We start from the raw sequence: 13,741 nt of genomic DNA on the forward strand, positions 1-13,741 counted from the left end.
TCAACTATTTTCATGGTGTGTGGTGGTGTACGTAAGAGAACCGACTGCAGAAAGTAAGCTATGCGTACTGAAGCTTTGTATTTTATCAAAATTATCACAGAATACCATACAATTTGTTTCTTGACAAAAATTTTAAAACAATAAAAATATTAAAAAAAAATCTAAGTATGCACAGAATAGGGCTGCATATACATACATACTCCCTTCAGTAATATTTTGCTAAGTAAACTATGAGGCTAAAAACTTGTTCTGTAAGTTTATTATAAAGTAGAGAGTTAATTTCAACTTTATCTACTTGTGCAAGCATGTTTATAGACTCTATGGCAGAATATATGCCACTACAGTGGTATATAATTAGTTGCAAAGCAGTCCATTGCAACTTAACCATGTGTAAACAATATTCTACTGCTTTGAACAAATATAAAGTTAGTGATAATGATTATGGCTTAAACGACATGAAATATTTAATTGCTCCTTCCTTTTCCAAGCATTCCTATCAGAGGTAATATTTCCGTGGAGCTTTATTTCTGTTGTCTGGTGATTTCAGACAAACAATACCCGTCATCCCACATAAGCGGTCGAAAGAAAAGCAAACTTGAAAGCATTTGACCTATGGCGAAGTGCCGGTAATGTATGCCTTACTCTTAATATGCGGCTTCAACATCAAATGATCCATTAGAGGGAGAATTATCTCACCAATTTTTAGACATTGACAACGCTTAAATTCAATTGTATTAATATACGTATCTCGATGGATCCCTAAGTTGCCAAAGCTGCCGGAAGGCGAATAGGCATCATTCAAGCACTCACTACTTCAATCAATTCAAGCATTCGCCAGACTAAGGTTAAAACACAGCAGTTGGCACAATTTCGGGGAACCTCAGCAGAATGACTGGAATCGACTTAAAATCTGTATAATGGAATCCAAGCGCTTTGGTGCCACAATGCACAGTCGAGATAACTAATTGAGATGCTTCCCCGCTGGAAATCTACGTCTTGATCAATCCTAACCTAATATTCGGGTTCCAGAACATCTGTATAACATGACGGCTACCAAATAATTAATAATAAAAAAGGAAGCGCTAAATTCGTATGAAACCGTACATTTTATATTCTCGCAATTTGTTGTTAGCAAAATTAAGTGAACGTGTAATCTTAGAAAAAAGGAATTCCTGGACAGATCTCTGCTATTTTTGATACCAAGCTACATTATTTCGAAGATTATACGTATCACATGTCTCACATATTAACAGGTATATATTCACGTTCACAGGTGCAGTTATATGGGGTCTGGAGGAAATATTTCCCTGATTTTGCCCATTTGTGGCACAGAGGCACATTTTTAGAAAGAACACAACTCCTTCGAATTTCTATAGAATATCTGAGAGATTTACCGATATTTTCAATTGTGGATTTAGCACACTGAAATATAATTTTTGACTCATAAGTGACCATTATTCATTTTTATATCAAACTGAGGGCAGTACTTCAACATTTCTATGGGAAGTGGACTTGGTTATAAACTCGGTTATATAACTTAATACCGTTTAATGGGGAGAAATTACTCGACGAAAGTTGGTTGTGATATGTATATATATAGTTTATGAGTTATGTACAAAAAAACTTAGTAAGAAAACTTATTAGGGTCATTTATTCTAAAAAATTGAATTTGGTGCATAAAAATGTCCGCTTACAGAAGTTGACCGTCTAATAGAGGTCTACGTTAGGAGAGGCTTCTCTGTACTCGATTTTAAAATATTTTGATTTTTTCTGCTACAGTTTTTATAAAAATCCTAAGTGTGTTTGTATGCAATTATAACATCGCCCATTACCACGCTATTTACTCCCAATAATAGCTCGTTCACGCAGCATTGCTTCAGTAAACCACCCATAACCAACAGTTTGCCACCCAACATCCCTTCATCCCAAATTTGTAGCAACCACCGCGCCATTAGCACGCTATGTGACGGGCGACAATTCTTTAGTAGTTCAACCACACTACTTGAAACGCTTTGATATAATTCAACGAAACAGCTTAAGACAGTACCGGCACAAAGTAGGGCAGATTTAATTGCTTTATGAATTTGTGGGATGAACGGTAAGTGGTAGTGATTTAAATAAGTTTAGGAATTTGTAATTATCTAATTTTCACAACGTTTAGCTGCACACACATATGTACATATACATACATATATATGTACATTTGAATGTGTATATTGAGCTACATGTTACTAAAGTTGACTAACCGCTGGATACGCGGGCTCTCTGTTTTTGTTCACATAATGGCTGTTTGTAACATCTAAAACTAAGAGAGTTAGATATAGGGTTATATATACCAAAGTAATCAGGTTGACGAGTAGATTTGAAATCCGGATGTCTGTCCGTCCGTCCGCCTGTGCAAACTGTAACTTGAGTAAAAATTAAGATATCTTGACGAAACTTGGTACAAATATTCCTTGGGACCGTGAGAGGGTTGCTTCCGAAGATGAGCGAAATCGGTCCACTGCCTCGCCCATAAAATGTCGAAAACCGAAAACACATAAAGTGTCATAATTAAGCTATAAACAAAGTTAGTTGTTAAAATTTGGTACAAAGGATCGCACTAAGAAGGGAACATCAGAAACCCTAAATTTTGCAGAAGAAATGACAGAAGGAAGCTGCACTCAGATTTTTTTACAAAATGAAAAATTGGCGTGGCGTCGACCACGACCAATAAAATTACGTATATAGCATTTTCTTGACACCCGGATGACACGTGTGGAAAGTGGGCGAAATCGGTTCACAACCACGACTACTTCCCATATAACTCAATATTGAATTCCACCTCATTCCTTCACTTTATAATATATACATGAGGAACCGATGAAGATAGCGGAATACAACTTTACACAAATCCTGTATATCATCTGTGGCTTCACTTATGGAACAATTTTTGAAAACGGACTATAACTTTTCGATGCCCGGATATCGAATATGAAGAATTCAGTGCCTTAAGGTAATTTTTCACCCAAAATATCGGTAAATCTCTCAGATATCATAATTTAATTCAGAGAGAATATTTTCTTCTAATAGTGTGTCTCTGTACCAAAAATGGTTAAAATCGGCTTATAATTTCCCATACCTCCCTTATACCTTTAGGCTTAATATCTTATAAATCGGTTAATATGTGAAATACAGTGGAACTTCCATAACTCGTGCTTATATAATTTCAAGTTTTTAATAACTCGAACTTTTTAATTGTCAATAGCGTTTAGAAACCCAAAAATAAAACGGGTATAAATCTATATTTGATAGCTTTTTGAAAAATTTAAAGTTTTAATGAAAATTCTATAACTCGACGTATCTCTAACCCGAAGTTGTTTTGTGGATTATGGTGATTCGAGATAGAGAAGTTCCACTGTGTCTTAGTCAAATTAAGTGTTAAGGGTTCAGGAATTACCTCAGCCCTCATATACAATTTATGATGATTTTCGTTATCTTATTGGACTTTATGCCGAATATATGGGTGAAATTTGTTTGTTATCTTAATAAAACTATATAAAAAAATCGCGAGAGTATAAAATGTTCGGTTGCACCCGAACTTAGCCTTTCCTTACTTGTTTTCAGCTAAATTTGTAACGGATTTTCCGTATATAGTTTTGATTTTTAATTTGTTGTTTTCAAATTTAGAAAGTGCTTAATAAAAAGTATTTTTATGTTGTAAAGAGGTTTCATTCACTTATGATTTATCTCCCTTATTTCAATTTAATATTGAAGTAACAAATTAAAAGTGTTAAGTTAGTTGCGACCTCAAGATGTCTCCAGATACTTTAAATGAAAATATTGCGAACTTTCCTGGTTTCTTCAACGATAATTATCTTTCGGAAGCAAATATACGATGCCGCCTATTAGTAAGGGCATAAAACGTTGTAGTACTGTTTATGCCCATGCCCATAATCGTCTATACTTAATAACATGCCGCACTTACAGTTTTGAATCCCCCTAAAATTGTTAACAACAACTAATGTCGCATGTGAACAACGCTTGTTACGCCCATTGCTACAGTATTTATATGCGCGCAATAATGTGTGTGTACATTGGGTGTGGGTGTTTGTATATATTTTTAAATTAGATTTTAATCCGCTGATACTTTTTGTCTGTAGAATTTTGATATTTCGCTCCGTTGGATTTAATAGGATTTCGCGCTTGATCACAGAAACTGCAAAAGTATGTTATGAAATATTTGGTAATATTTACGGTACTCAACGGGCGATCTTATGGTATGAGATACTTATACTCACGTACATTCGAATTTATATGAATTCATATAAACTCATAGACAACAAATATGTTTATATACAAAGGTACATAAATAGCTTCAAACAATTGAGAAAATTCGACAATATTTGTACTGTCAAGCTTTAAAGAGCAGATGAAGTTACCGAAAAATTACAAATTTATATTTAATATGCAAAAACTTAGACTTACAGCCCTATTCTGTTGACTTGACAAAATAACAAAAAAAATAATATTTCTTCATATTTTTATCAGTAACAATTTTTTTGGTATTCTGTGACAATTTTGATAAAATAACAAGCTTCAGTTCCCCATAGTATAGCTTTTCCCCACACGTCTGCGAAACAAAATATTTGTTGCAAAATAGTTAATAACACTGTGATAGTCAAAAAAAAAGACAAAGACTATTTCGGGTCCTACGAATCGAACTGCATCATTACTTTTTTGAGTTACAATCATGGTTTCATACAAAAATTTTTGTTGAAGTTTTTCATCAAAGTGGCCCATTGTAAGAGAAAGGCACATTTTTCTTCGGTCTCTAACTTTTTTAATGTCAAAATTTAAGCATAGTTTGCATTAGTTTGCTCAAAACGTTGTCTTTGCTTAAGTTTCTTACTATTACAAGATGTCACTTAATGTATAAGTATCAAAGGGTAAATTAAAATATTGACGAAACGTGAGGGAAAAAACATTTTAAAAAATGGATTAAATTTCAGTTTTTTCGACATATTGGCTATAAGTACACAAAAAACATTGATTTTGGGGTTTACAGCCATCTAAGAACTTAAAGACGGACTTATTCTGAGAAGCTTTGCCAAAGAAAGATTACCAAAAAAGTCAACATTAAAAAAGTTAGAGACTGAAGAAAAATGTGCCTTTCTCTTACAATGGGCCACTTCGATGAAAAACTTCAACAAAAATTTTTGTATGAAACCATGATTGTAACTCAAAAAAGTAATGATGCAGTTCGATTCGTAGGACCCGAAATAGGGGGAAACCTTCGAATTTGGTCTTGTCTTTTTTTGTTTTTGAAAAAAGCTTTCACAGTGTAATTTAACTTCAATTTCAGAATAAATCCTTTGCTCTTGGTCTAGACGTGAAGTTTCTGAGAGTGCGCAAATAATCCATGCTCCGAATCTGGCCCTATTTTTCATGCAAAAGGTCATTATTTGGATGAGTGTTTGTTTGGCTTCGTTGATAAGTTTGGTTTACAATTGACCGGTTATCAGCCTATCTATCCGATTCTGATGTCGAGATATCGACTGAAACCTTGATGACTTGATGCAAAGTACTTGGTTTGGTTTTACAACCCCATTTACTCTGTGGATGACAGAGGTTATTCGCTTTTCCATCCCCGATCCCCCTAGTATTTTGCTCCCCTGCAAAGCCACAGAATACTACATAATTTAATACAAATACATATGTACATATGTCCTTTATAATATATTTAAAAATATTTTAATGCAATTTTGATTTAGTTTGTTGGTATGTTTAGCTTCAGAAAAGTTCCTTGGGGACTACGAAATCTAAACTTTGTTCATTATTGGAAAAAAATTGCTAAGCTGTAATCGCATGCAATATATAGAAAACAATTTCCTCAAAGTTACCCTTTATTTTAAATTTGTAAATTAATTGGGTTAAGAGGTTAAAAATTATAACGTCTCATACTCATGAAATTTATTGGTGTAATTTGATTAAGATAACAAACAATTTAATCCACATGTTCAGCATAAAGTCCACTAGAATAGCGAAAATCATTATATATAGTATATCGGTGGTAGGGTAATTTCTGGACCGTTTTCAGCCATTTTCACCACAAAGTTACATACTATATCCAGGATTTTACGTTCACTTAACTTTGCTAAGATATCTCACAAAATTCAGCCTCCATGACGAAACATCGCCAAACGGCCTGAGGCTGATCGACTTCGATGGGGCCCGAAATATGGTTGTCTGTAGTACCAGATTCCAGCACAAGAAAACTCATCAAGCAACATGACTGTCCCCTGATCGAAACACGCGCAATCAAATCGATCACGTTGTGATAGACTCCTGTGTTTCCGACGTGCGAACGCTCCGAGGACCAAATATTGACTCGGACCATTATCTAGTAGCAGCAAAGATACGCACTCGCCTCTGTGCAGCAAAGAACGCCCGTCAACAAACACAAGGAAGGTTCGACGTCGAAAAGCACTCATGCTCTCTGAGAGCACTCATCAGCATCTCGATATAAGGGAGCTGTGGAACGGCATCTCAAACTCATTGCATACCGCTGCAGCCGAAACAATTGGTCTCCGGCAACGCCAAAAAACCAGTTGGTACGATGAGAGTTGTCGTTCCGCAGTGGAGAGAAAACAGACTGCCTACCTCGCAACGTTGCGAAAGACCACAACACGTTCGGGGTGGGACAGATATCGAGAACTGAAGAGGGAAGCGAGACGCATTTGCAGACGTAAAAAGAAAGAGGCCGAAATGTGTGAGTATGAAAAGCTTGAAAAGCTGGCCGACATGGGTAATGCTCGAAAATTTTATGAAAAGATCAGGCGATTTACAGAAGGTTTCAAGACCGGAGCATTATCATGTTGGTCGGAAGAAAGCATGCCCGACGATTGGAATCTCAGTGTGCTCTGACCAATCCATAAAAAGGGAGATCCCACAATCTGCGCCAATTACCGTGGCATAAGTCTCCTCAATATCGCATATATGGTTTTGTCGAGCGTATTGTGTGAAAGACTAAAGCCCACCGTCACAAACTGATTGGACCTTATCAGTGTGGCTTTAGACCAGAAAAATCGACAATGGACCAGATATTCACCATGCGCCAAATCTTGGAAAAGACCCGAGAGAGAAGAATCGATACTCACCATCTTTTCATCGATTTTAAAGCTGCCTTCGATAGCCCGAAAAGGAGCTGCCTTTATGCCGCGATGTCTGAATTTGTTATCCCCGCAAAACTAATACGGCTATGTAAATTGACGTTGAGCAATACCAAAAGCTCCGTCAGGATCGGGAAGGACCTATCCGAGCCCTTCGATACCAAACGAGGCTTCAGACAGGGTGACTCACTATGGTGCGACTTCTTCAATCTATTACTGGAAAAAATAATACGAACTGCAGAGCTAAATAGAGAAGGTACAATCTTCTACAAGAGTGTACAGCTGCTGGCGTATGCCGATGACATTGATATCATCGGTAGTAACAACCGCGCCGTTTGTTCTGCTTTTTCCAGACTAGATAAAGAAGCGAAGCGTATGGGTCTGGTGGTGAATGAGGACAAGACGAAATATCTCCTGTCATCAAACTAACAGTCAGCGCACTCGCGTCTTGGCTCCCACGCCACTGTTGACAGTCATACCTTTGAAGTAGTAGATAGTTTCGTCTACTTGGGAACCAGCGTTAACAACACCAACAATGTCAGCCTTGAAATCCAACGCAGAATCACTCTTGTCAACAGGTGTTACTTTGGACTGAGTAGGCAATTGCAAAATAGACGAACAAAAATCAAACTCTACAAGTCGCTCATTATTCCCGTCCTGATATATGGCGCCGAAGCGTGGACGATGATAACATCCGATGTGACGACACTTGGGGTTTTCGAGAGAAAGGTTTTGCGTAAGATTTATGGTCCTCTGAACATTGGCAACGGTGAATACCTCAGACGATGGAACGATGAGCTGTACGATTTATACGACGACATTGACATAGTTCAGCGAATAAAAAAAACAGCGGCTACGTTGGCTAGGTCATGTTGTACGAATGGATGAAAACACACCAGCTCTGAAAGTGTTCGATGCAGTACCCGCTGGAGGAAGCCGCGGAAGAGGACGACCTCCACTCCGGTGGAAAGACCAAGTGCAAAGTGACCTGGCTTCACTTGGTGTTTTCAGTTGGCGCCAAAAATCAAAAAGGAGGAACGAGTGGCGCGCTCTGGTGCATTCGGCTATAATCGCTTAAAGCGGTTTCTACGCCATATATATACATATGTATATATATATATATCTCACATACTAACTGATATATATAGGGAAGCAAACGATGTATCGATGTTTTTGAAACATCAATGTTTTCGTCAAAAAGCATCGGTGTCTCGATTCTAAAAACATCGATGCATGTCCTTTTTAACGATGTTTTATGTAAAAATTTTACTTCACAACTTCACTTTTCGGATATTAATTCGAAACTCTCTATTTGGATACGCTTTATTACATTGGAATTCGATTTTTGTAAAATACGGAGAATTCGCTTGGACAATACTGCGGTTACTTTCATTATTTATTTATACAATTTAATTCTGCAGTAGGCTACTGCGTTAGATTAGAGATTCAAATTACTGCATTTTAAATATGCTATGGCTAAAAAAAAATACTTTTTTTTTGTTTCATAAAAAAATCAAAGAATCGCGCTGATAGAACAGAATCTTCGGATGAGTGTGAAACAGAATACTCATTTGATATTTGGAACCAGAATAAACATTTGGTCCACCAAAAGATGAAATATAAGCTGTCAAATTTATCTACAATTACAGGGACGGAAGTTTGAAGAGAAAGTGTATCTCGGTTGTTACCCCTACCAATCAGAAGCCAATAGAGTTTGGGTTGACATGAAAACTGTGTTTCCGGAGTTGCTTATTAATATTTACACATTGTGGCCACTTCAGTGCCGAGTATACGACCGTTTTCTAAACCCAGGGCAACTATCACGCCGAAGTAAAATCGAAAAGAAATGACAGTGAAAAAACTTTCCATGCCGTTGTTTTGAAATTCTGTTATTTATTGAGAAAAAACTTTAACAGACATAAAATGCTAAGTGAAATAAAATGTATCAACTTAAGACGTACTACATTTCATTTATTTATGCTTCTGTTTCTGTATCCCTTAGCTTTTCACACTAAGTTAAAAAAAAGTTAAAAAAGTAAAAAATACATCGATGTTTCAATGGCCGATGTTTTTGATTTCGATGGGTTTTGAAGAAACATCGAACCATCGATGTTTAATTTCACTATGTTTGCATCCCTAGATATATATGGTATAAAGTCCACCGCAAGTTTGAAAACCGTATGTGAGGTATATGTGGCTGATTTTGGCACTTTTTGGCGCAGTGGCACTTTATTAGAAAGAACAAAACTCCTTCGAATTTCTTTAGAACATCTGAGAGATTTACTGATATTTTCAATAAAAAATTAGCCGCATGCTACAGAACATAGTTCGATATCTGGGGCTTTGAAAAGTTATAGTCCGATTTCGACAACTTTTACACAAGTGATGCCCCACCTCAAATACAGTATTTTTGCAAAGTTTTGTTCCGATATCTTCACTGGTGCTTAACTTATTAATCGGTCTTGGCATTGGCCGTTTCTTTATACTTTTTTTTCTTTTATTTCTTTAAAGCTTAAATATATGAATTCTGCTGTTTATCTTATGAAAATTTTGAAGCCAATTTCATAATGGCACACTTATTAAAACCCCATTTGCTATTGGCAAAGAACTGAGATAGTATATTTTTTAATTGTTTGATTCTCTTGAGACGAAGTTTTCACAACCAACACCATTCGCAAGAGATGGGAGCAGGTAATAATCACTTGGCGCTGGTTTGAACCATAATGTGCATACAAAAGAAAAACCTTCTAAACAAGATGCTGAAATTTCTATCAAGTCACTATCAATATGTGAGCCCTGCCATTGCCGACTTACGGAACACAAGTCTTCTCCAAATTCTCACAAGTTTGTTCATGAAAGAATCGGCAACAGTGTCGATATCGGCCAAAAATTGGGAAACGGTCAGACACTCCAAAAATCGATTATTATCATTTTATAATGATTACACTACACGGTAAAATCGACTTTTTTTCAGGGTATTGGACCAAACAACTTGTTTCGGGAGATTGTTAGAAGTTAGCCCCCATAATCGAAATATTTATCGTCGAATTACGATTTTGCATACATACCCTGCTGATCATAGTTTAGACACACCCATTTGTTTATTCAAGAACATGTTCTTATTACTAAAATCATTTTCTTATAAAAGTTCAAACCATGTTCGATGAATAGCGCATAGTTGCTTAGCTTGTGAAAGCATAACTGTACATACCAAGACTTCAGAAACTTCTTTCAATGGGTCATTGAATTAGACTCACTTCACGTTCTTTGTCTTGTGTAAAAAAGCAATTAATTCAATTACGAAACAGTTAATATTAAGAAAACAATTTTTTTTAGCAATATTAAAAAAAAAGAAAAGCTAATGTTTTGAGCCTATTAAAACGCCTAGAAATTTCTCTCACTCACAAGGACACAAGGAAAGGCTAAGTTCGGGTGCAACCGAACATTTTATAGTCTCGCAATTATTGCTATATTTTTATTAAGATAACACACAATTTGACTCACAAATTCGGCATATACACATACTTATAGTATAAAGTCCATTGAAAGTTTGAAACCCCTAATATTAGGTAAATGGGAGCTAGGGAAAGTTATGACCCGATTTTAACCATTTCTGGTACAGAGACTCACTATTAGAAGAAAACGATTACCTCAGAATTAAATTAAGATATCTGAGAGATTTACCGGCATTTTCGGTGAAAAATTACCATAAGGTACGGAGCAGAGAACGGCTTCCGTTGAGCGCAAATATGTTCATGCACAAACAATACCCGAACTATCAGCCCATTCGGCTCAAGCGCTCAAAATGGCATTCGTGAATATATTCGCTACTGAGCTAAATTCAGCTCAATTGCGGTAAATTCGTTTGCTTGCTGAGTTTATTCACGCTCGTGTTGAAACAGCTCTACCCTAGGGATGGAAAAATCGACTCTGACTTTAGTCGAAAATCGATCTATTATTAGAAATAATAGACTTTTTAGGATCGATTCAAGCTTGTCTTGAATCGATTAAAATCGACTTTTACTCGATGACTTTGACAGTTGATGAATTAAGATAATCACTATAAGATTACTTTTAAAAGCACAATACAAAGTACCAATCGAAGCGTTTCTTTATAAATAGCCTCTTTCTGATTTTCTGATTGGTCTATAACAATATAATGTTTACATTGCCGCCGGTAATTGATGTAATTAACTTTTTAATATACGGTACATAGTATTGAACAATTCTTCATCATGGCTCCCAGTTTGATATGGGCCTATTGCACAAAAGTTAACAATGGCAGTAAAGTTAAGTGTGATTTATGTCATAAACAGTTTTTGTTTAATAAAAGCACATCAACAATGATGAAGCACTTACAATGTGCTCACAAGATTGCTCCTCCGTCAAGTAATGAAAAACAAACTCAGAAAAGATTGAATGACAGTCACAATGATTTCGAAGTTCAGCCTAAAAAAGTAAGTGCTTTTGAAGAACTTTTTAAAGTTTGTACATAAATTATTCCTCTCCACAGACAATTTAATTTTTTATATTGATACTAACTTAATCATGTTTGTTCTTAGGTTTTAGTCGCTGTCGAATCATCTGTTCCATCGGTTGCTTTGGTACCTCAAACAAAATCATCTCTTCAAGAGAATACCACAGTACAATCGCAGGTCCAAGGTCCTATGGATCGTTGTATAAACAATGCTAATTCTTTTTCAGGTAGTAGTGAATTAAATTAGGAAACAACGTTAATCTTATTAATTTCTTCTATCATGCATTTTCATTGTTTCCTAGCTGGTGGACGTAGATATGATCAAGCTACCACAGCTCTTTTACGAATGATCGCTGTTGATAATATGCCTCTGTGTACCACAGAAAGACCAGGATTCAGAAAATTTATTAAAACACTGCAACCGTTGTATCACATACCCTGTGAGCCAACTATAACTAATGCTATGAGTCGTAAATATCAAGATTTGTCGAATAAAATAAAACTTGAACTGCGACAGACTGAATCTGTGTGTCTTACTACTGATATCTGGACTCACCAACACACAATGAAAAGCTATCTTGGCTTAACAGTTCACTATCTGAAAGGTCAGTTACTGATTTTATTTTCAAAAATCATTACATTCAGTTTTAACTTCAAATATCTAACTTTATTGACATATTAACCTTTCTTCACAGAAACTGAGATGAAGACTGTTGAGCTGGGCGCTTATCTCATGGAAGAGAGGAAAACAATGGACAATTTGAGCTTGAAATTAAGAAATATATGCAATGACTGGGGTCTTGATGATAGTAAAATAGCAGCATTCGTTTCAGACGGGGGCGCAAACATCAAAGGAGCTATTAAAAGTGAGTTCGGTGATGGGAAACACATTTCATGTTTTGGACATGTAATAAATAATATTGGTCAGCGCCTTTTCGAAGTTAATATTACTCCACCTGCATCTGAATCTCGAAATCAAGTTTCCGACTTACCCGCTGATGAAAATGATGCTATTGACAATCTTGAAGACTTAATTACAGATCATACTGAGCAATCGTCATTGCGTGAGCTATTGTCAAAAGTTAAACAAATTGTCACATTCTTTCGACAAAGTGAAAGAGCGACTACAGAGCTGCTGAAATTACAGAAGGACAAGCCTGAAAATTCTCGTCTGAAATTAATTCAGGAAGTGCGAACGAGATGGAACTCCTGTTTTGAAATGGTTGACCATTTCATTGTGCTTGCTGATCATGTCAGTAAAGTGCTTTTACAAGTGAAGATGGACAAATCTTCGAAAGCTAAGCCACCTAACATGATCACAGGTGAGGAAATCGATGCGTTAGTAGAAGTTCGTGACATCTTAAAACCTCTCTTGCAAATAACTCAAGAAGTTTGTTTTGAGAAATGTGTAACATTGAGCAAGTGCATTCCTTTGATTTCAAGTCTTAGAAAAGTAAGTTCCCATTATTAAACTAGCAAAGCTATTGCAATATTATCTTGTTTTGAATTTTTATTGAATGAATTGATTTTATATTTTACAGAAGATTGAAGAGTTAACGCCAGAAACTTTAATTGGGCGACATTTGAAAAAGAGAATGGTTCAAGACATCGAAACAAAATACGGCAATATTGAATCCGTAAAACTGTACGCTTGTGCAACATTGGTTGATCCTCGTTATAAAAAGTTTGGTTTTCAAAGTATTCGGGATTCTGCACGAGCGGTAACTAATGTCGGTAGGTTGATTATGCAAACATTATTTGATTATTTCTATGGTTTAGTTTAATCTTAATATAATTTTTTGTGTAGCTGATCTTGTCAAGACAGAACGAAAATTAGCATTGGCAGCAATGGTGGCAAATATTAACCCTCAAGATGAGATATTAGCTATTCAAGGTCCGGAATTTCAGAAAACGAACGATGACAATGATGATTTATGGTCTTATTTTGATAACACTGTGAGTTGTAGTTCCAATCTTGCAGATTCTGATGAGGCTGGAGGATTACCAATACAATTACGACAATATTTGACACGCCCGGCTGTTAATCGGAAACAAAATCCTAATCCGTTCACTGTGTGGGAAAGTATGAAATATGAATATCCGTATCTATGGA

At 36.0% G+C, this 13,741-nt stretch overlaps 1 protein-coding gene across 1 annotated transcript in view; it reads left to right on the forward strand.

Annotated features, from left to right (window-relative positions):
- Positions 1-11,110: 11,110 nt before the first annotated feature.
- The window catches only part of LOC105219384 (uncharacterized), a 36,816-nt gene continuing 34,185 nt past the window's right edge, over positions 11,111-13,741 (forward strand). Inside the window, exons 1-6 of the mRNA XM_054235411.1 lie at positions 11,111-11,608; positions 11,714-11,855; positions 11,931-12,233; positions 12,324-13,081; positions 13,170-13,362; positions 13,436-13,711. Of these exons, the coding sequence (XP_054091386.1) occupies positions 11,387-11,608; positions 11,714-11,855; positions 11,931-12,233; positions 12,324-13,081; positions 13,170-13,362; positions 13,436-13,711 (1,894 nt within the window). The 5' untranslated portion in view covers positions 11,111-11,386. The remainder of the gene's footprint in view (positions 11,609-11,713; positions 11,856-11,930; positions 12,234-12,323; positions 13,082-13,169; positions 13,363-13,435; positions 13,712-13,741) is intronic.

This window comes from Zeugodacus cucurbitae, chromosome X, assembly GCF_028554725.1.
Source record: "Zeugodacus cucurbitae isolate PBARC_wt_2022May chromosome X, idZeuCucr1.2, whole genome shotgun sequence".
In the NCBI taxonomy this organism is placed as follows: Eukaryota; Metazoa; Arthropoda; class Insecta; order Diptera; family Tephritidae; genus Zeugodacus; species Zeugodacus cucurbitae.